A 21,239-nucleotide genomic window follows, 5' to 3' on the forward strand; every position below is an offset into this window, starting at 1 on the left:
AGCTGGTAAGGATGGTATCAGAGCTGAGCTCATCAAGATGGGCCTGGAAAAGCTGGCCACTTTCCTGCATAAACTGAAAGTCAGAATCTGTGAAACTGAACAGCTACCGGAGGAGTGGAAGGAAGGGATCATATACCTACCCCATCCACAAGAAAGGCAACAAGCTGGAGCGTGAAAACTTTCCAGCGAACACCATCCTTAATGCCGTCTACCAAGTGATATCCCAAATCATCTTCCGTCGTCTTTCACTAATAGCGAATGAGTTCGTGGGAAGTTATCAAGCCGGCTTTGTTGACGACCGCTCGACAACGAACCAGATCTTTACTGAACGGCAATACCGTGAATACCAGGTCCCAAAGCACCATCTGTTCATTGATTTCAAGGCGGCATACGACAGTATAGACCGCGTAGAGCTATGGAAAATTATGGACCTGCTGTGCTGCTACTCTTTGTTTTGAAATGTTTACCATGAGTTCATGGAAGAATGGTAGTTGAAAATCGATAAAATGAGGTATGAGGTGAAAAGATTATCTCCTGCATTTAGTTTGCGCTGGTTAGTGGTTATTAATTGATAAAATTTCGATTTTACTACCACTAAATCAACACCATCTCTTGCATTGAAGGTATTGACTTGTACCTTATTGCAAGAAACAATCACTATTCAAGCCAGCATCTACCTACATAATGAACAGTATGAATACATAAAACCATCCTATTACCAGCAGTTTAGACATTTATTTGCAAATTTAGCTCCGTCTTACACATTCTAATTTACAAGGCCTTTTCAAAGTTTCTCATTGAAAGCAATCAGTTCATGCAAATAAATCATGAATATATGAATAACAAAATAGAAGATTGTTATTGTTCAGGTTATAACAAATTATGAGCTTTATTACTTGATAAAAAAGTAGCTTGATGTGAAACGACTTTTACATTTTTCCTAGTAAAGGTTATATGTGAGATTTTAAACATTAAGATACTCTTTAATCAGTAATAAAGCTCGTAGTTTGAATATACTACTATCGTAATGTGAAAAACAAATACAACTAGAATCAATTCGTCACCCTTCCTTTTCCTCGACGAAAATCGAGCTTAAACGATGACACTTAATCATTCACCACCTAGTCGATACCGTTATGAAGTAAAATCGATTATGCAGTAATTAATCCACATCACCAGACTATTCTCTCCGAAGATTGTCCAGTCGGGCTTGCAAATCGGCATCAGCATCTGAAACTGGAGAACCTGCTCCTGAGCCCCCAGCTGCTCCACCTGCTCCCATCGCTGCCGCCTGAGGGGCTTTCACACCACCGGCCACCGACAGGGAACCGGAAGCCTGCAAATTAGTTAGATTTCAATACCAGTTGGATTCGTTTCTGCATATTCATGTGCACTTACCTGAGGCAGTCCAGACAACTGATCATTGAGCTGCAGACCCAATTCATCCAGGACTTGAGACACAATGGCATCGGTTTCCTCCTCGTCACCTTCGTCTTCCATTGCGTCGTCCATGGCATCATTAATCATCTCCTCCTTCATGTCCATAATCTCTGACTGTTTTTCGAATTCGTGTAAAATTTTTTGAATTTGAGGCAAGTTGAGCTGGCGGTTCATGTTGGTCATCGCTTTCGTGACGCCCTTCATCGCTTCTCCCATTGCGTTTTGTGACTTCAGTGTTTGGATTTTCAGTGAAACTGCCTGAATGTTGGCCTTCATTAGCATGAACTTTCGAACGTATCGCCGCGTTCGAACCAAATCTTTGGCCATAATCTTAACCGCATCCATTTGGTTCTCCTTGGCCAACTTTTTGATGTCGGCAATGATCTTCTTTTCCTGCTGTTCCATTTTCATCTTTTCCCGATCCAGGTCTCGCATCGCTTTGTTCAGGGCGCGCTGGTTCTTACGCATCATTTCGTCCGGGGTCATTTTCTTACCGAATAGCCACTCCATGTTTCTTGAGTAGTTTTGCGACTTACAACACTAATTTATAAATATAACTAATTAAAATCGTAGATTTCTCAGGGCTGGAGATTGCAACAAAAATGTATTCTAATTTGTTTTCCAAATCTGACTCATTCAAGCAGAGCGAAGCAGTGCAAAAGCGAAAAGCGACGAAAAACAGTGAAACAAAAGACCAAATAATTTGACATCTGGAAATAGTTGCTTTCCAGTGAAAATAGAGTAACTTTAATGAAAGGCACGCGATTTGTTGTGTTGTGCTGGCCGCCATGTGGTAGGAACTGGAACCTTACACGTAAAAAAATTTAATGTTATTTACCGGTGGTAAGATTACCGGTGGTGAGTTTAAGCCGTTTGGCAGCGCAGTATCATTACATTAAAGAGCCCCGCACATAGGAAACGTTTGCGTTCCGTTTGACACATTTCCCATGGGAAAACTGTCAAACGCAACGCAAACGTATCCTATGTGCGGGGCTCTTTACACTTTACCGGTCGATACTAAACGCGCTGCTATAACAGTAGCGCGACTGACAGGTGACCAAATTTGGTAGCGCGATAAGAGCGCTGCTATTTGATGAACTATCAACTGTCAAACGTCACCGGTACGGAATACAGCAACCAAATTGAGAGCCGAAAATAGTGACCGATACGGAAACGAGTGTCGAAACTAAAATGAAAGCGCTGCGCGGGTGATTAAAATGCTCGCGACCCAGTGGCGTAGCCACGGGGGTGGTTTTGGGCATAAACCCTCCCAGAGACAAAAGTTTTAGAAGAAATTTTTTTTTTTTAATATGTTCAGAAAACCCCCCCCTCCAGACCAATTTTCTGGCTACGCCACTGTCGCGACCGATAATGATGCTCTTATTAGAATTATAATACTTTTTTGCCAAAGCAGGCGCTTAATGATATGTATAAGAAAAAACTTATACATCGCATTAGTCACATACATTCCAAAACTTATACTTTTCATTAACTTATGAATGTTATTAGCTTTTTGATATGGGATCATTCATAAGGTGGCATAATGAAGAGTACGTGCTAAGCCATTTCATAGAAAGCTCAAAGGACAGGAGACCTAACACTAATATTTACATTTTACAAGGAACATTTGCGAAAATGGAATGAAATGATGATGATGATGATGGCGAATTGATGATGGTTTACATGCAAATTTACCAAAACAAAGACCGAGCCGTCCACTCGAAATTTCGATCAGCTGATCGAACCTGTCTCGTAAAATGGCTATTGTCGTTTTCGGTTATTGCTGGGTCGAACCGGGTCGAACCCAGTTCTGCCCTGGATCCGCTCTAACAGCTGTCAAAACGTTCGGTTATTCGGTAATCCGCACCAGATCTGACCCAAATGAATGAGGTTCGCTCCAAGTTCAAATCTATACTGTAACACAATCACTGTTACCCAAAAAGCCATATAGAATCAGCATAATAGTTTATCGGGAAACACGGATTGTCATAATTACTGGCAATGTTCCGGAGCGCCAAAATTCTTTCACGGCAATCCACATTGCCGTTGTCATTGATTCATCACAAGCTCCTAACCACATTTTTTTTTTGATTGACTGAAGAAACATCTGATTTCCCCCATAATTCATAAAACAAGAAAAAACACTAATAACAAAATTCAATAGATAAAAATGTCTCTTTCTGCCAGCTGATAAAAGTACGAACAGAAAACAAAACAGATGATAGGGCTTGAGTTCTCACTAACACAATCATACTGACTCGACCCCGATTCGTTTTTCGTTCGGTTATTCAGAGTCGGGGTCGGACCTGACCCAGGTTTAAAACCGAAAACGACATATGAGTGGTATGAGTTCTATGAGAACGTAGTTCTATGAGTGGCAGACGAAGATGGACCTGGGAGAACGCGCGCAGGACTTAATTTTACCTGCTCAGGATCTCCAGGAAATCCAGGAGGATATTGGCCGGCTGAAGAACAACAAAGCCCCTGGGGTTGACCAACTACCAGAAGAGCTATTTAAACACGGTGGTGAGGCACTGGCTAGAGCGCTGCACTGGGTCATTACCAAGATTTGGGAGGAGGAAGTTTTGCTGCAGGAGTGGATGGAAGGTGTCGTGTGTCCCACCTACAAAAAGGGCGATAAGCTGGATTGTAGCAACTACCGCGCAATCACATTACTGAACGCCCTACAAGGTACTCTCTCAAATTTTATGCCGTCGACTAGCAACAATTGCAAAGGAGTTCGTGGGGCAGTACCAGGCAAGGGGGACGACACAAGAAAATTCTCAAAAAAATTCCGACCCTTTTCATCAAACTTTTTGAAATATTTGTTCTACACATTACTTTCAGTGTCTTAGAAAAGATTAGCATGAGTTGGACTGTCTTTCAAGAGAATAGAAATGCTTGGAAACGGATATTTAAAGATATTTCCGTTTGACATGCTGTCAGAATGATAAACTAAAAGGAAATAATAATCTCGGTTTTATTTTTATGTTATTCTAAACAATGTTGTTTGACTAAGCAAATTAAATGTATCGCACAGCAACCGGAACAGGAACTAAATAGTTTTCGAACGGAATGAACAAATTATCTGATATCAGGTGTTCCTGTCCCGGTTTCTGTTCTGTCGGCTGCCGAAAGTTTCTCCTTTTCTCCAAAACGAGAGACCATTAGGTCACTATCACGATTTGCGATCGTAGGGGGGCGAAGTTGACACCTGGAAGTCGATGCTGTGTGTTTTATAATGCATTGTGCGTTAGCATAAGTATGAGCGTTTTTGATAGTCCTTCCTGGTGTTTTTTTTTTAACTGCGGACCGGTTATACGGACTAGTGGAAAAGTTTGATCTCGGATTTGGTTTTAGTGTGTCGGGTGAGAAATAATATCACACCTATCCCCACACTACCCGTGAACCTCCTCAGGTAGGTGTCTGATTTCCGTTTACCCTTGCTCAAGAAAAAAAAATCATGTTTGTTTTTGTGTATCTCTTTTGTATTGTTTCATCGCATCGTTTTGCTTTGTCATATCTGAGTTGATTTGTCAAATTTTGACAAATGCTTGGAAGGAATATGAAGGGTTAGAAACAGATATTAAAGGATATGCCATGAAAGTGCACGCTTGGACGAATTAGATAGGATATTAAAAAAAGGGTTTAGTTTGATAGGGTTTTTTAGTGATTTTTTCTAAAAAAGCGGAAGTGTCGTGCCCCTTGGTACCAGGCGGGTTTTATGGTCGAACGCTCCACCACGGACCAGGTATTCGCCATTCGCCAAGTACAGTATACCCCCGCTGATCCGACAAATGTATGGCCGGACTATCGGGGTTTCTCTCGTTAATCCGACTGTCAAATCCATACAAATGGTTGGCATGTGTACAAAAATACATATGAGAGAGTTACGTCGTTTTCGTTTATTCGCACCGCTTGCACCGGTGTAGGCAAACTTGCACTGGAATCGTTCGTTTTTAAAAACGCTGCAGTTCCGTTTTTGCACCTTTTTGCCACCGGTGCAGAAAAATCTACACCCAACCCGAAGCGAGTGTAGCGGGTAAGCACCGCGTGGTACCAATACTTATACGATGCGGAGCTGTCATAAGTTTCCTACTGCGTTTCTTATTAGGTTCTTCGGGTGGCTTTGTTTTTATTTTATTATCTGCTGATATTTATTCATCATTGATATTACATATATTTAATAATGTGTATCAATGTTGTTGAAGTAGAATCAATAGCTGCAAAGAATTTTCTATAAATGTACAATTTGTTATAATATTAATGAATTATTCTAATTAATAGTTATTTTTTAATTACAATTAAATAAATATATCAAAATCAACAAAAGATAGAGAGAAATCTTTCTATATTTAATTTAATCTAACAAACTTATATATGTATGTTCAATTCATATGAAATTATTGAAGTAAAGGAAAAAATGTCAAGTAAATCCGTAACGTAACGTATTAGATTTTTTTTAAATCAATCACGTAGAGATATGAAAATTTATGTTGAAGTCCATAAACTCGTATGGCATTGTTTTCTGGTAAAACTCAAAACCAAAATCATTTTGATACCGTCATTGGGGGTGACAAAGAATCAAATGGGGTTGAAAATAGGTCACTGTCAACAACTTAAAATGTTTTTAGTAGCAAGAAAACTAATTAACCATAAGAGTCGTTTTCCAACGATTTTGTTATCGGACCTCTTGGCTGCCAGTAACAGCGATGACTCATTCTTAACTCATCGTCACCCCCGATGGCGGTATTTGAATCGATCTTCGTTTTTAATAGTTTTCAAATAAATATAAACGGCTAGATTTCATGAATTTCTAACATTCACAATTTATCAAATTCTACAAGGGCATTTTTTTTGAAGATTTTTCTACATTTAAATATGTTACAAACAATAAACAAAACGCATAAGAAACTACTTTATACATTTTGTGTAATATAAAGTAGATATTTAAAAAAAAAAAAAAAACATTAAAAACAAAACAAAAATATTACATAATCATATTACATCCTTACATAAATCTCAATAATATTTACTCGCTATATGATATTTGATAAATTTGATTGACGACATCACCAACACCATCGAAAAGATGTGTTGGCAGTCAAAAAGTTGCACCCAAACCGTTCGTATTTGCGGTGGCAAATGTTGCACCGCCGGTGTACACCGTTCGGAATAAACGAAAACGACATTAGTTCTGAAAATGTATTGCGAGAGATCGGCTGGTACCTGGTGCTGGGAATTTGGTTTCATCAGTGCCCGCTAAGCCGCGGTGGACGACGAAGGTCCTTCGTAGCTTAGTAGGGAAAGCACCTGTCATGCGAACTGGGGTCGTGGGATCAAAGCCCACCGAAGGGGCGGTTACCCTCCAAAACCTTTTCCGAACTAAATCTATCACATGTTGTACATATGCATAATCAAGTTTCAGATATAGTAGCATACAAATGAACCAAAACAAAATCACAGCACAAATTTGAAAACTGACAGCATAATGTGTTTAAATGGGTGTTGCCTGGGGTGTTGATACTTTTTAATCCGGAAAATTCCGAATTAGCGAGATCCGGAATAACGAGTCGTCGGATTAGCGATATGATACAATCGATCGGGACTAGCTATGGCAGCTAATGCACGAACACGAATTTCCGGATAAACTGACACGGTTGATCAAAGCGACGATAGATCGGGTGATGTGCGTAGTTCGAGTTTCAGGGGCATTCTCGAGTCGCTTCGAAACGCGCAGAGGGTTACGGCAAGATGATGGTCTTTCGTGTCTGTTATTCAACATCGCTTTGGAAGGGGTAATACGAAAAGCAGGGATTAACACGAGTGGTACAATTTTCAATAAGTCCGTCCAGCTATTTGGCTTCGCCGACGACATAGATATTATGGCACGTAACTTTGAGAAGATGGAGGAAGCCTACATCAGACTGAAGAGGGAAGCTAAGCGGATCGGACTAGTCATCAACACGTCGAAGACGAAGTACATGATAAGAAGAGGTTCAAGAGAAGACAATGTGAGCCACCAACCACGAATTTCCATCGGTGGTGACGAAATCGAGGTGGTAGAAGAATTTGTGTAAATGGGCTCACTGTTGATTGCCGAAAATGATACCAGCAGAGAAATTCGGAGACGCACAGTGGCTGGAAATCGTACGTACTTTGGACTCCGCAAGACGCTCCGATCGAATAGAGTTCGTCGCCGTACCAAACTGACAATCTACAAAACGCTTATTAGACCGGTAGTCCTCTACGGACACGAGACCTGGACGATGCTCGTGGAGGACCAACGCGCACTTGGAGATTTCGAAAGGAAAGTGCTGCGTACCATCTTAGTGGAGGAGGCGAATTAACCACGAGATGCATCAGCTGTTGGGAGAACCATCCATCGTTCACACCGCGAAAATCGGACGACTGCGGTGGGCCGGGCACGTAGCCAGAATGTCGGACAGTAACCCGGTGAAAATGGTTCTCGACAACGATCCGACGGGCACAAGAAGGCGAGGTGCACAGCGGGCAAGGTGGATCGATCAGGTGAAAGATGACTTGCGGACCCTCCGTAGACTGCGTAGTGGATCAATCAAGGTAACTCATTTTCCACTCACCGCATCAAAACAACGGCGGCACTGTATACGCAAATTTCTATTCGTGTGTGTTTGACAGAACATGTCTACGGTGGCGCGATCTGTTCATTTCATAGCGGCAGTTTTTGCTTATTGATTGGTCCGTTGGCGACGTGTAGCCATGGACCGAGCCGAATGGAGAAGACTCTTATATACCGCACAGGCCACGTCGGCCTTAGTCTGAATAAATAATAATAAAATAGAATTCTCGCTCAACTTTTCAAAAGGACCTAAGTAACATTTTTTTCATGAATTAATTTGAGTACTGCAATCAAAAGCTTTCATGTTTTTCTGTTGATTGCGCTATTCAAATTAATTCATGAAAAAAATGTTACTTAGGTCCTTTTGAAAAGTTAAGCGAGAATTTATTGTAAGCATTTTAAAATTATCTTCCTATGCTGTGCTGTAGGATCTGTCAAAGTTAATACTGTTGTTTGTCTTTTTCTTATTTTAACTTTGAATCGTTTATAAGATTTATGGTGGAAAACAATATTCTTAAATGTTATTCCATTGTGAGCAACAGTAGAGTTTATTGTAATAATAATTAAATTTATCGCATGGTTACAATATTTTTTTTATTACGGAAGCTTGACTCAGCATTTTACGAGCGCTAATGGCCGCCACAATCAAACTCACTTTAGGAGGGTGGAAATCTGGGTGGAAACAGATTTAAGTTTGGCTTGTGTAACTTGACACAAACACGTTTTCATCATCATAATGATTATTTCATGATGATGATGGCCGCTGCGATGTCAAACAACACAAGCCAAACGTCAAATCGAGAAAAAGACTTAAATTGCGGTGGCTATTACCAAAAGTAAAATGCTGGATAAAGTTTAAAAAAAAGCTCGAAAAAAAGGTTTCACCTTAACCACACATTAATCTCCCGAACCCAGCACCAGGAGCGCTGCTATCGTTTTCCAATTATTTACATTCCAATGCAAACTGCAGAATGCAGAAATGGAAACTGGAAAATGCAGAAAAGTGGCCGATCGTTTTGCATTTCAACTCAGTTCTGAGCTAAGTCGCAACAGAAACGTATAAATGCTATACTTTGCTTCAAAATTATTGGAAATCATTTAAAAATGTCTCTTATTGCGAAGAGACCACTTACGGAACCTTCTCAAACAATTCAGGTAAGTTAATAATATAATCGATTTCGATCTTGTTGCATTACTTTCTGTTTACCAACAGGAATCAGCTTCGCAGATTTTGGGGTCATCCTGCAGCAGCAGCACAACTGCTCGGATCTACAAGCGAATCCGCCTTACCGCCCGGAAGATAGTTGGCATACCAACATCGATCCTTGCCTACGTTAACCTGCTCGAAGACACAACCAACAGCAATGATGCCCTGCAAGTGCTGATCAAAATATCCGAATCGATGCTTTTTGACGAAAGCGAGTTCCCGGAGGCGGTTCGTAAGTTGGTAGAACACTTCCGACGGGAACCGGAGTCTGCGGTAAGGGTGAAAGTTTTGTCGCTCTTTGGCGACTTGGCATCCGAGACGGGAATCGACTGCCCCCAATTGATTGATGATGTGATTGCCCTTTTAAAAGGGGAGACTTCTGCGAAAGTGATTTCCCAGGGTTTACAGGGACTGGAGAGAATCGGAAAGGCTTGCAATCCGACAGTGGCGTATGTGAATAAGATGGTGTTCTTCGCCAAGAGCAAGTTGTTTTCGCCTAGTTTCAACGTCCAGCGTCATGCCATTTTGCTTCTCGGAGGATTTGTGCTGGTTTCCGATGCCGAGAAGGAGAGTCTGGAGTTGATTGGAAAGTATACGGATTCACCGGATGCACGAGTGAGAGCGCAGGCATTTAGGTCAATGATGACGCTCGGGGAGAGAGGCGTTGTCCTGCCTTCGTCGCTTTACTCGAGAGCATGCAGTTCCTTGACGGATGATTACGAATGCGTTCGAAAAGAAGCGCTGCAGATGGTTTACGAATTGGGAGTGCGTCATCCGGAGCATAGTATTAAAATTGCGGAGTCGGAGCAGGAGATCAGATTGATAGACGATGCGTTTGGAAAGGTATGCAACGCTATTTGTGATTTGTCGATGAATGTTCGGACACAAGCAGCAGACCTCCTAGGCGGAATGACAATGGTGAGCGACGAGTTCCTTCATCAGACATTGGATAAGAAGCTAATGAGTAACATGCGCAGGAAGAAAAGTCTACACGAGAGAAATGCGGAGCACTTTACCAGTGGAGAATGGTCCAGCGGGAAAAAATGGGCAGATGATGCTCCTAAAGAAATGGTGAATGCGGATTCAGTTTCGCTGATGGCATCGGGAGCATGCGGTGCGCTTGTTCAGGGATTAGAGGATGAATTCCTAGAAGTAAGAACGGCTTCTGTCAATTCGATGTGTAAGCTGGCTTTGAGGAATCCTCCTTTTGCGGTAACTTCACTGGATTTCTTGGTAGATATGTTCAACGACGAAATAGAAGAGGTTCGCCTGAGGGCGATCTACAGTTTGACGGCTATCTCAAAGCACATTATACTACGAGAGGACCAACTGGAAACCATGTTAAGTTCTTTGGAAGACTACTCGGTAGAAGTAAGAGAAGGACTTCATCTTATGTTGGGTGCGTGTGAAGTTTCTACCAAAGCCTGTTTGGCTTTGGTAGTTCAGAAGGTGCTCGATGTCCTTCTCAAATATCCCGAAGATCGGCTTTCTACTTTTGGATGTATGCAGCGGGTCGGTCAAAAACATCCTGAGATCTGCATGTCGCTTACTCCACAATTACTTCAGGACCACCCTTTCTTCGATAGCGCAGAACGAGACGTGGAAGATCCTTCATATGTTTGCATTTTGATTATGTTGTTCAATGCAGCTCAATATCTCCCACCAATGCTAAGTCTTTTCCCAGAGACGATAATCAAGCACTATGCCTATCTGCGGGACACAATGCCGAATTTCGTACCCCATCTCAATCTCGGTGGACAATCCACCGAACTTACGTTAACCGGATCCACTGGTTCACGACAATTCTTGGAAACTCTTTTGAATAACATCCAATTGGCCTATTCTGCTCCGCAAGCACGCCAAGCCTTATTGAAGACGGCTCAAGAAGCTCTTGATCGCCTAGCGGAAATTGACCCATCTTTCTCTGGAACAGCTAATTTTACCGCCGTATTTCTCGGAACGCAACTTTTGATGGAACAGCTTCAAGTCGCAACCACCGGCCAACCTACGAAGGCACCTCTTAAAGACTGTCTTGGTCAGTTAATTCGCAGATGTCTAAAATTACAAAACCTTTTTTCTAGTCTTACATTAGAAGACGAATTGCTAGTGAAGCAGATGTGCCTGCGGGCAAGTGCCCTAAATTTGGTTTTGGTGGTCAAGGATCGATCGCAAAGTGCGCTGGCACCTTGCCAACTGCTACTGCATATTGCGGCCGATGCTAGCAATTTCTTGCAAGAGAACGGTTCCATCTCGGCGGATTCTTTTACCAGTTCTATATTAACTAAACTAGCCTCCATCGGTGACCCTCGCCCAGGTCGGGTTTTCCGCGAAATTCTTCCCGTAGTGCAAGCTGCTCCCCCGGTTGTGATTCCCAGAATCAATACCAACGTAAGTTCTTATAATTTAATCCTACGATTGATTACCATATTTCATAAACCCCTAAACAATATTTTATAACAGATCAAGATGTGCAAATCACGCATCCTGGAACCGTCGGAGTCGTCTTTCAACTCGGACAATGTAATCAAAGTAACGGCTGGATTGATTGCAGCTGTGCCGTTGGTCGCCGAAGTGGAGAACCTGCTGGAAAGTCAACGACAAGATATCCGATTGAAGATCAAATATCCGGATCAGAACGTGCACGTTATTGTGCCGCGAAAGAAGGACCTTAAGAAGATCATGACCGAGCAGGGCGAAAGTCAGTCGCATTGGCGTCTGCGGACGACTGTGTTGCTGTCCCATGGGGTGTGGACTGAGGCATCTCCGGTGGATATAAGCATTTGTTTGTCGGTGCGACCGGGGAGCGAACTGGAATTGTGCAAACCGGTTAAGGTGCACTTTTCGCCCAAGCCGGTGAAGCGAGGGATTTGAGGAGGATGTAATTGACTTGAAGTAGGTGCTCTAATGCGCAATAGAATTCTGTTATAAAATTTGTATTAGAAATTCCTTATTATTTGATTAATATCACTTTCTTTGCAAAAACATGTTTATCCTTTCAATTTTCCTCACGAGTGGTTGACGAGTGCGGTTGTGTTTCCAACTTCCTCCGCACTTATTTAATTTTATTTTTTTTTATCGCCGCGTAACCACTCGTGCAGTAGCGCGGCGTAGTAACTATATTTTACTTTTAACTTAATCCATTTTAACTGAACCGCGTTCGTAAATTTTAAGTAATTGTGTCACGTAGAATCTTTAATTATGTCGTGCGGTGTAATTTCGTGCAACATTAACGACGACCGCTTTTTATGGAAGTGTGAATTTTGTGATAAGAAATACCATGCAGCCTGCATCGGTGTTCAACGACATCGCGAGCATATAATCACCGCATTTATGGTGCCCATGTGCGCCAACTGCCAAGACATCTTACGGAAAGAAGCCGATGTGAGAAAGTTACTTTATCAACAAGAACAACTGGTGGATGCTATTCATGCGCAAACGAACACCAACCACCGCATCGCTGCTGACCTTAAAAAGTTTAGCTTAGTGGCAGAATTATTCGACAACATAGAGCACCAGCTGATCGACGTAAAAGACACGCTGGTAGGAATAACCAAAAACAATGCGAACATATGCAGTGTAATTGACCAGCACGTGAAGTCGAATGACTCACAGGCTCAAATTACTATGACCGGCATCAGAGAATCGCATTTAACTCTGTCAGGTCAAATAACAAAATTATTGGACGAACGGCTATCGAGTATAGCAAATAATATAACAGATTTTAAATTTGGCCGAAACATCATCATCACCTCCATCTGACTCGAAGCTTTTGGAAATTCTCGAGGAAGTGAAATGTGTTGCCACAACTGTGTCTGATATGAAACAAAATTACGTCAAAGATACTCATACACCACATCTGATGACTCTAGAGGAGGAATTAACCGAGGATCAGACTGTAAAAAGCAACTTGGACCTGCCAGAAAATGACCAATCATTATCTGGTTGGCGATTTTTTGTAAACAAATATTGCTGGAGGCCGGACTGGTCTACGTATGATGCCAAACAACGAACTCGGAGACTTCAGGAAAAGGCTGCAGCAAAGGCTAGACGAAACCGAAAACGAAGAAAACAACAATTTCATCATTCAAAAATAGCATAAATCAAACAAAAATCCAAATGGAAAAACTGTTCACGGACGCTTTCATGATTCGGACAAACAACTGTTGGCCAATGCAAAGAAACAATTTGCAGGTCCTCCATCAACCATCGATCATCCAATAGCAGGCCTCTCGATCCCCAAATTCATCAACTTCAGGAAGGGCGAGACTATAAATCCATACCGGCAAAACAAACAAATTTCAAATGACAACAACCTCGAACAGCTACCAATGGAAATTGCTGATGCAACCACAACAACGACAAATTCAGCGTCAGCATGGTCAATTGACCCAATGCGTCCACCTATAGTTAGCCTGACTCAACAATCAGCTGACGGAGACGGACGTTTCCTGAAGGCTCGACTACGGGACCCGAAAATAATGTATATCGTGCGTCTTTATCTGGCATATTTGTATGACAAGGAGTCATCATTTTCCAAAATCATCCTGGCATCACAAGGGCTTCCAACCACAGATGAGGAACTTCGGAAAATCTTCTTCGATGTGCATGCGGAGTATGGCGTTTCTAAGAAGGCGACAATTGATGATCTGGAATCTTACCGTCGTCATCTTAGTAACCTGAGAATACAACATCTGCAACACATAAGGGACAGCGTCAACAAATTTCACAATCCAAATTTTCAAAAGTAACGACTCATTTCGACGAGAAAGAGGTAAATATTTTTACAACCGACGTACTTCCAAAAACTTCTTCACCAAAACAGAATGCGACTGAAATTTGGATATATTGTCAAAATTTCAATCGCATGAAAAGCCCAGCGAAAATTAAGGAAATTCATAATAACATTTTAAGCTCGTCCTTTTCGGTTATTTTGGCAACTAAAACCAGCTGGGATGAAAGCGTAAGGAATGAAGAACTTTTTGGAAGTAGCTTTAATGTATTCAGGGATGACCGCGATTTCTCAGAATCTAACAAAAAGTCTGGCGGTGGAGTTCTAATTGCAATCTCCACAAATTTTGATTCAGAAATAATAACTACCAAAAATACAAGAACTTCGAACACGTCTGGGTGAAATCTAATAATGCAGGAGAAACCCATGTTTTCTCTTCTGTGTATTTTCCACCAGACCATGCGCAAACAATTTCTTATGAAAGCTTTTTAAAAACTGCGGAAGAAATTTTATCGCAACTTCCACCTGAAGTCAAAGTACATATTTATGGTGATTTTAATCAACGCACCGCTGACTTTATTCCGGATTCAGAGAATGAGCAAATCCTACTTCCAGTTGTTGGGGAAAATGAAACACTACTGTTTATATTTGATAGAATAGCCAGCTTAGGGCTTAACCAAATCAATCATATTAAGAATCAACAGAACTGCTACCTAGACCTTCTATTAACGAATATACAGGAAGATTTTTGTGTGTCAGAATCATTGAATCCCTTATGGAAAAACGAAACATTCCACACAGCTATTGAATACTCTCTGTTTGTTCATGATTATCAAAAACCCAGCGACTGTGACTTCGAAGAATTCCTTGATTACCATAAAGCAAACTATGACAACATAAGACATATAAGGAATCGCAAACAAAAATTACATAAAAATTACAAACTAGACAATTCGAATGAAAATTTGGAAAAATATTTAGACATCTGCGATCAATTAAAACTAGCAATTGATGTAGCATTTGAAGAGTATAATACGAAAACAGAAAACGAAATAAAGTCATGCCCAAAGAACTTCTTCAATTACGTAAAATCAAAATTAAAATCAGACAACTTTCCCTCATCCATGTATCTAGATGAACGCGTCGGTAATTCCTCGGAAGACATCTGTAATCTCTTTGGAGATTTCTTCCAAGAAATATACACCACCTTTTCGAAACAAGATCGCGACCTTGATTTATTTGCGCATGTCCCAGAATTTGCTAGGGATATTGGTGTTAATCAGATCATGGTAAACGATATTCTAAACGCTTTAAAAACATAGATGCATCTAAAGGCTCTGGTCCTGACGGCATTCCACCGGTATTATTGAAGAGTCTGGCTAATGAGTTGACGGCACCTTTATTTTGGCTCTTCAGATTGTCACTGGAATCCGGAAGTTTTCCCAGGGTATGGAAAAGCTCTTAGCTTGTGACCATCTTCAAATCGGGCAAAAAATCGGACATTCGTAATTATCGTGGAATAGCCATTATCTCTTACACTCCAAAACTTTTTGAATCTATTATAATTGAAAAATTATGTTCACAACTTAAAACAGAATTACAAATAATCAGCACGGATTTTTTAAAGGTCGCTAAACCGCTACAAATTTAATAGAATTCATTGATTATACTCTTCATGCGATGGATAATGGTAACTACGTGGAAGCTCTGTACACTGACTTTAACAAGGCGTTTGATCGCATTGACATTCCATTGTTACTCTTCAAATTGCAAAAAAAAATGGAATTGAGCCAGGACTCCTTAGATGGCTTGAATGTTACCTCATAGACCGGCAACAAATAATTAAATTTAATAGAAAGAAATCCAATCCCATTCAAGTCACTTCAGGAGTTCCACAAGGCTCCCATCTTGGCCCTCTTTTATTTATATTGTATGTAAATCATTCTGAAAAATATAAAGCTTTTAATTTATGCCGATGACATAACGTTATTTATGGAAATAAAAATTAAGGCGACATTATCGTATTCCAGAATGAAATACAGATGTTTTATACATGGTGCAGAAAAAGCCTATTGCAACTAAATGTAAAGAAATGCAACATCATATCATTCAGCAGAAAAGAACAACACGAAATACACAAATTGTACTAGGAAACAAAACTGTAGAAAGAAGTGAAAGAGTTAGGGATTTAGGAGTGATTTTAGATTCAAAACTAACTCTTGTTGATCACTATAACACAATCATTCACAAAGCTAATAATATGCTAGGCTTTATCAAGCGCTTCTGTTTCAACTTTCAGGATCCCTACACAATCAAAACACTATATATTTCATATGTACGATCCATACTGGAGTATTGTAGCATTGTATGGTCGCCTTAGGCTTTACTTAACCTCACATGAAGAAAGAATAGAATCAGTACAAAACAATTTCTACTATACGCTCTTCGTAAATTAGGTTGGACGTCATTTCCTCTTCCATCTTATGAATCACGTTGCATGCTTATAAACATACAAACATTGAAACACCGTCGAGAGTTTGCAACGGTTTCATTTGTTAACGATATAGTATCTCAACGTGTTGACTCAACTGAAATTTTGTCGAAATTAAATTTTTACATACCTTCTCGGCTACTTCGACATAGGACTTTATTTTTCACTAACCACCGCCGAACAAATTACGCCAAATTTGGACCTCTTAACCGAATGATGGCTGTTTATAATTAACACTGCGAAGCTATTGACTTAACAATGTTTCGGCATAACATTAAACAATATTTTCAAAACACGAACATAAGGAATTCAACAATTTAAATTCATAATTACAAACAACTTTATCAAAAAAATATATTTTTTTAAATGTTTTTTATTGTATTTCATAATCTACTATAGCATTACGAAAGAAAAAAAAACATGTATATGTATTTGTACTAGTCTACGTCGGTTGACGAAATAAATAAATAAATAAATTCCACGTAACCATGTAGGTAGACAAATTCGTTGCATTGTTTACCATAAGCGAAAATCTTTCAATTCAATCGATAACTAATGGGGAGTCAATGCTCACGTATACAGGGAGGAAGTGTATAGACCGGATAGTCTGCATACCGTATCGAACGACAACGGCCAACGATGCATAAACTTTGCAGCCTCCCGCGGAATGGTAGTCGACCACGCTCTAATCGACGGTAAATTCTTCTCCGACATCACGAACGTACGCACTTACCGCAGTGCGAATATTATGCATCCCATGATAAACACTCGGATCGTGATCATCTCATTCAGCCTCCGTTGAATCGCGCCGGAGTGCGCCCATTTATTTTACACACGGCGGCTATTCAGCTATGGCAACCCCATTCGGCGGCTTAAAAAATCAAACAGCTCAGACTCGCACCCTGTGGAAAAGCTTATGAGCGCGCTGCTGCGCAATCTTTGCTTGCGCGTTACCACCGCGAAGATCTGAGCGTTTGAGAAGAGCGCGACAATATTGAATCTGACCACTACCTCGTTGCAGTATGTCTGCGCTCAAAACTCTCGACGGTGTACAACACGCGTCGAAGTCGTCCGCCGCGGCTAAACATTGGGCGGCTACAAGACGCTAGACTAGCTCAAGACTACGCGCAGCAGCTGGAAGTGGCACTCCCAACGAAAGAGCAGCTAGGCGTCTTTTGAAGATGCCTGGAGAGATATTCGATCCGCCATTGGAAGCACTGCAACCGCTGCACCCGCCCGGATCAGAGAAACGACTGGTATGACGGCAAATGTGAGCAGTTAGTAGAAGAATGCAGCATGGGCGAGATTTCTGCAACACCGCACGAGGGCGAACAATCGTAACATGCGCGGCTACTGACATCCTATTGTTCAGTCTATCGGCAGTTCGTAGCCAGGATGTCCCTGTGGGAGTAGACACTGATTACCTTCTACCTGGCTTGGTATAAGCGTGTATTCCATACTGATGATGACACTACTACACTGCCGTTATATGCATATCTGTCCTATGTACATAGAAATCCCAGCAAACATGGGACAAATATGCGTATGGCGGCAGTACATATAACAGCGACGTACTGACGATGCATTTCCTCACTATGCCTCATTCGTATTTTTGCACTTTTTAAGAATAAACGTTTCAGTAAAGTTAAATAACCGTCGTGACTTTTTTATTTCTGCTACTTTTTTTTCCTTTTTCCGTATTATTTTCGCTGATAGTTTTGCTACCCTGTTGGTCGTAATTCCACCACAGGTTATGCGCCCAGCTAGTGAAAAGTGAACGATTAAAGAAAATTCGCGTGTAACGGTAGTCATTAAAGAGAGCATTTTTTCGACAAGCTTCTTCCACATGATCGGGTTCGAACAAAATGGCGGACGCTGCGAAGATTACCTTCTCGAAGTTGAACCAACAAAATTGGGAGTCGTGGAAATAACGCATGGAGTGGTTGTTGGAAAAAGAAGACTTGTGGGAAGTGGTGAATGCATCGGAGCCGGATTCGGACAAAGAGACGGATGAGTGGCAGAATAAGGAACGAAAGGCTCAGGCAAACATTGAACTCTTGATTGAACTGTTCCTTGAAGAGAGCCAGTTCAAGTTAGTTAAAAATGCAACAAGTATTTACTAAGGGCGCAATGTGGAAGGCGCTCAAAGAAAGCCACGAAAAAGCAACGATGTCGACTATCGTGCATTATTTGAGTTTGCTTTGCGGTGCGAATATGAGTGAAAGTGAAAGCATGGAAGATTATTTAAATTCCATGGAAGAACTGTTTGATAAGTTGGCAGCGGCTGGTCAGGATTTGGATGTGCCACTACAGATAGCGACGATATTCCAGGGTGTCCCGCCGTCGTATTATACTCTCGTGCAAAGTTTGCAAACTCGGGCGGATGCAGATTGGACTGTCGCGTCGGTGAAAGCAAGTTTGCTAGACGTGTACAGCCAGCGCCTCGAGTGTGGTGCTCGTGTGTCGCGAGATTTGAAAGCGATGAAATCGGATGCGAGTGGTGAACGAGAAGAGAAAGTATGTTTTTCTGTGGACAACCGGGACACTTTAAAAAGAACTGTAAGAAGTGGTTGTCTACGAAAAGTGAAGCGAACAGAAGCCTGGAAAATAAGGGCAGAAATTCGAAAGACAAAAGTGTAAAGTACAAAAATGCTCACAGTGAAAAATGCTAGTGAAATCCTCGTCGTTGGAGACAAAGTGGGCAGTCTATACCCAACTTAGATTGGCCCAAGGTGCCAGAAAAGGCAGCAACTGTCACGGAAACTGCCAGCACCTGTGACATAGAAGAATCGGTCATCGCGACCCCGGAATAAGTCGGTAAGTGGATTTAAATTGAATTATTGCGGCAATAGAACTACTTGCCATTGTTGCTTGAAAGGCAAGTTCGCCAGGAAACCTTTTCCGGCGAAACTCGAAAGAAGCACCTCGCCCCTCCTGGAGGTAATCCACACCGACTTATGCGGTCCCATAGAAACAACGACGCCATCCGGAAATCGCTACATCATGACTCTTATCGATGACTATTATAGTCGTTATGCGTTCGTATGGTTCAAAACGTATTCGGTAGAAAGCCTTTTGTGATTCGTTCGGACGGAGGCAGTGTATTTGTAAACCGCGAATTGCAAGAATTCTACGAAAGCGAAGGATTAAAAGCTCAGTTCACGACCTCGTCGTACTAGTCGTACTCACCACAACAAAACGGGGTAGCCGAGCGGAAAAATAGGTCGCTGCAGGAGATGGCTATTTGCATGCTAGCAGATGCGAACATGACAAAAATCTACTGGGGTGAAGCAGTGATGACAGCAGCGTACCTGCAGAACCGACTGCCATCAAGAGTCATCGTGGCTGGACCATGCGATGGATGGGTCAGGAGAGGAGTATTTTCACGGATTCGATTCGGATGAACCAGAAAAAGGAAATATGGACGACAATGTGGATCATGAACGACATCGTGAAAATCAAAAATCGCGAGGCGTGCTACCGAGCCGGTTTGATGATTTTGTTGTCGGTGTGGCTGAATATCTCGCGGCAGAACCAACGAGTCACAGAGAAGCAATGAAGATTACCGAGTGGAAGCAAGCCATGGACGCGGAAATGCAATCCCATGATGTGGACCAAACATGGGAACTGATGCGCTTGCCGAAAGGCAAAAAGGTAATAGGATCCAAGTGGATATTCAAATTAAAGCGGAACGCGATAGGCAAGGTTGTCAAGCATAAGGCGCGTTTGGTAGCCCAAGGGTTCAACCAAAGGTATGACATCGATTATCTGGACGTTTTTGCTCCGGTAACGCGCATTGCAACATTACGTGCAGTTATGGCAGTAGCGGGAAAAAGGCAGATGACCTTAATCACGCACGATAGTTCTATGAGAAGTTAAACCGTTCACGTAAGGGCCACGTGTCACAACCCGATATGTAGAAGGACATAAACTGGAACCTTCTTACAAACGAGCGTAAGGTGATCAAAAGGTAACGGCAGCATTACAAAGATCACCCCGAATGGCGATGTGTCTCATTTACAAAAGGGCGGATAAGCTAGATTGTAGCAACTACCGCGCAATCACATTGCTGAACGCCGTTTACAAGGTATATACTCTCCCAAATTGTATGCCGCCGACTAACACCAATTGCATGAGAGTTCGTGGGGCAGTACCAGGCGGGATTTATGGGTAAACGCTCTACCACAGACCAGGTGTTCGCCGTACGTCAGGTATTGCAGAAATGCCGCGAATACAACGTACCCACACATCATCTATCTATCGAATTCAATGCCGCATATGATTCAATCGATCGGAACCAGCTATGGCAGCTAATGCACGAAAACGGATTTCCGGATAAACTGACACGGTTGATCAAAGCGACGATGGATCGGGTGATGTGCGTAGTTCGAGTTTCAGGGGCATTTCTCGAGTCCCTTCGAAACGCATAGAGGGTTACGGCAAGGTGATGGTCTTTCATGTCTGCTATTCAACATCGCTTTGAAGGGAGTAATACGAAGGGCAGGGATTGACACGAGTGGTACGATTTTCACGAAGTCCGTCCAGTTATTTGGCTTCGCCAACGACATTGATATTATGGCATGTAACTTTGAGAGGATGGATGAGGCCTACATCAGACTGAAAAGCGAAGGTTAGCGGATTGGACTAGTCATCAACACGTCGAAAACAAAGTACAGACGCCATTCGGTGCTGGCAACATTCGATTTTAGCAACACATTTTTTTTTATTTTTTGACGTAGAATTACGTTTTTCGGTAAGATAGGGGGGTCAT

At 41.8% G+C, this 21,239-nt stretch overlaps 2 protein-coding genes across 2 annotated transcripts; one reads left to right on the plus strand and one right to left on the minus strand.

Annotated features, from left to right (window-relative positions):
* Nucleotides 1–715: 715 nt before the first annotated feature.
* LOC134225935 (charged multivesicular body protein 2a) lies at nt 716–2,115 on the minus strand. The gene is made up of 2 exons (XM_062706381.1): nt 1,399–2,115; nt 716–1,336 (listed from the first exon to the last, which is right to left on the minus strand). Exons 1-2 carry the CDS (start codon nt 1,948–1,950, stop codon nt 1,181–1,183), a joined length of 708 nt encoding a protein of 235 aa, XP_062562365.1. The 5' UTR covers nt 1,951–2,115; the 3' UTR covers nt 716–1,180.
* Nucleotides 2,116–9,010: 6,895 nt separating this feature from the next.
* On the plus strand, nt 9,011–12,184 carry LOC134227680 (integrator complex subunit 4). The gene is made up of 3 exons (XM_062709338.1): nt 9,011–9,196; nt 9,255–11,636; nt 11,709–12,184. The coding sequence occupies exons 1-3, from the start codon at nt 9,146–9,148 to the stop codon at nt 12,117–12,119; spliced, it is 2,844 nt and encodes a 947-aa protein (XP_062565322.1). The 5' UTR covers nt 9,011–9,145; the 3' UTR covers nt 12,120–12,184.
* Nucleotides 12,185–21,239: the final 9,055 nt, after the last annotated feature.

This window comes from Armigeres subalbatus, chromosome 3, assembly GCF_024139115.2.
Source record: "Armigeres subalbatus isolate Guangzhou_Male chromosome 3, GZ_Asu_2, whole genome shotgun sequence".
Classification (NCBI taxonomy): domain Eukaryota; kingdom Metazoa; phylum Arthropoda; class Insecta; order Diptera; family Culicidae; genus Armigeres; species Armigeres subalbatus.

What these genes read in the sequence shown, in the direction of transcription:
- LOC134227680 (XM_062709338.1), top strand. Translation starts at nt 9,146, where the DNA reads ATGTCTCTTATTGCGAAGAGACCACTTACGGAACCTTCTCAAACAATT. An exon ending in AACCTTCTCAAACAATTCAG is followed by an intron (nt 9,197 to 9,254) that starts GTAAGTTAATAA and finishes GTTTACCAACAG; the next exon opens with GAATCAGCTTCGCAGATTTT. An exon ending in TTCCCAGAATCAATACCAAC is followed by an intron (nt 11,637 to 11,708) that starts GTAAGTTCTTAT and finishes ATTTTATAACAG; the next exon opens with ATCAAGATGTGCAAATCACG.
- LOC134225935 (XM_062706381.1), bottom strand. Translation starts at nt 1,950, where the DNA reads ATGGAGTGGCTATTCGGTAAGAAAATGACCCCGGACGAAATGATGCGT. An exon ending in AGTTGTCTGGACTGCCTCAG is followed by an intron (nt 1,337 to 1,398) that starts GTAAGTGCACAT and finishes ACTAATTTGCAG; the next exon opens with GCTTCCGGTTCCCTGTCGGT.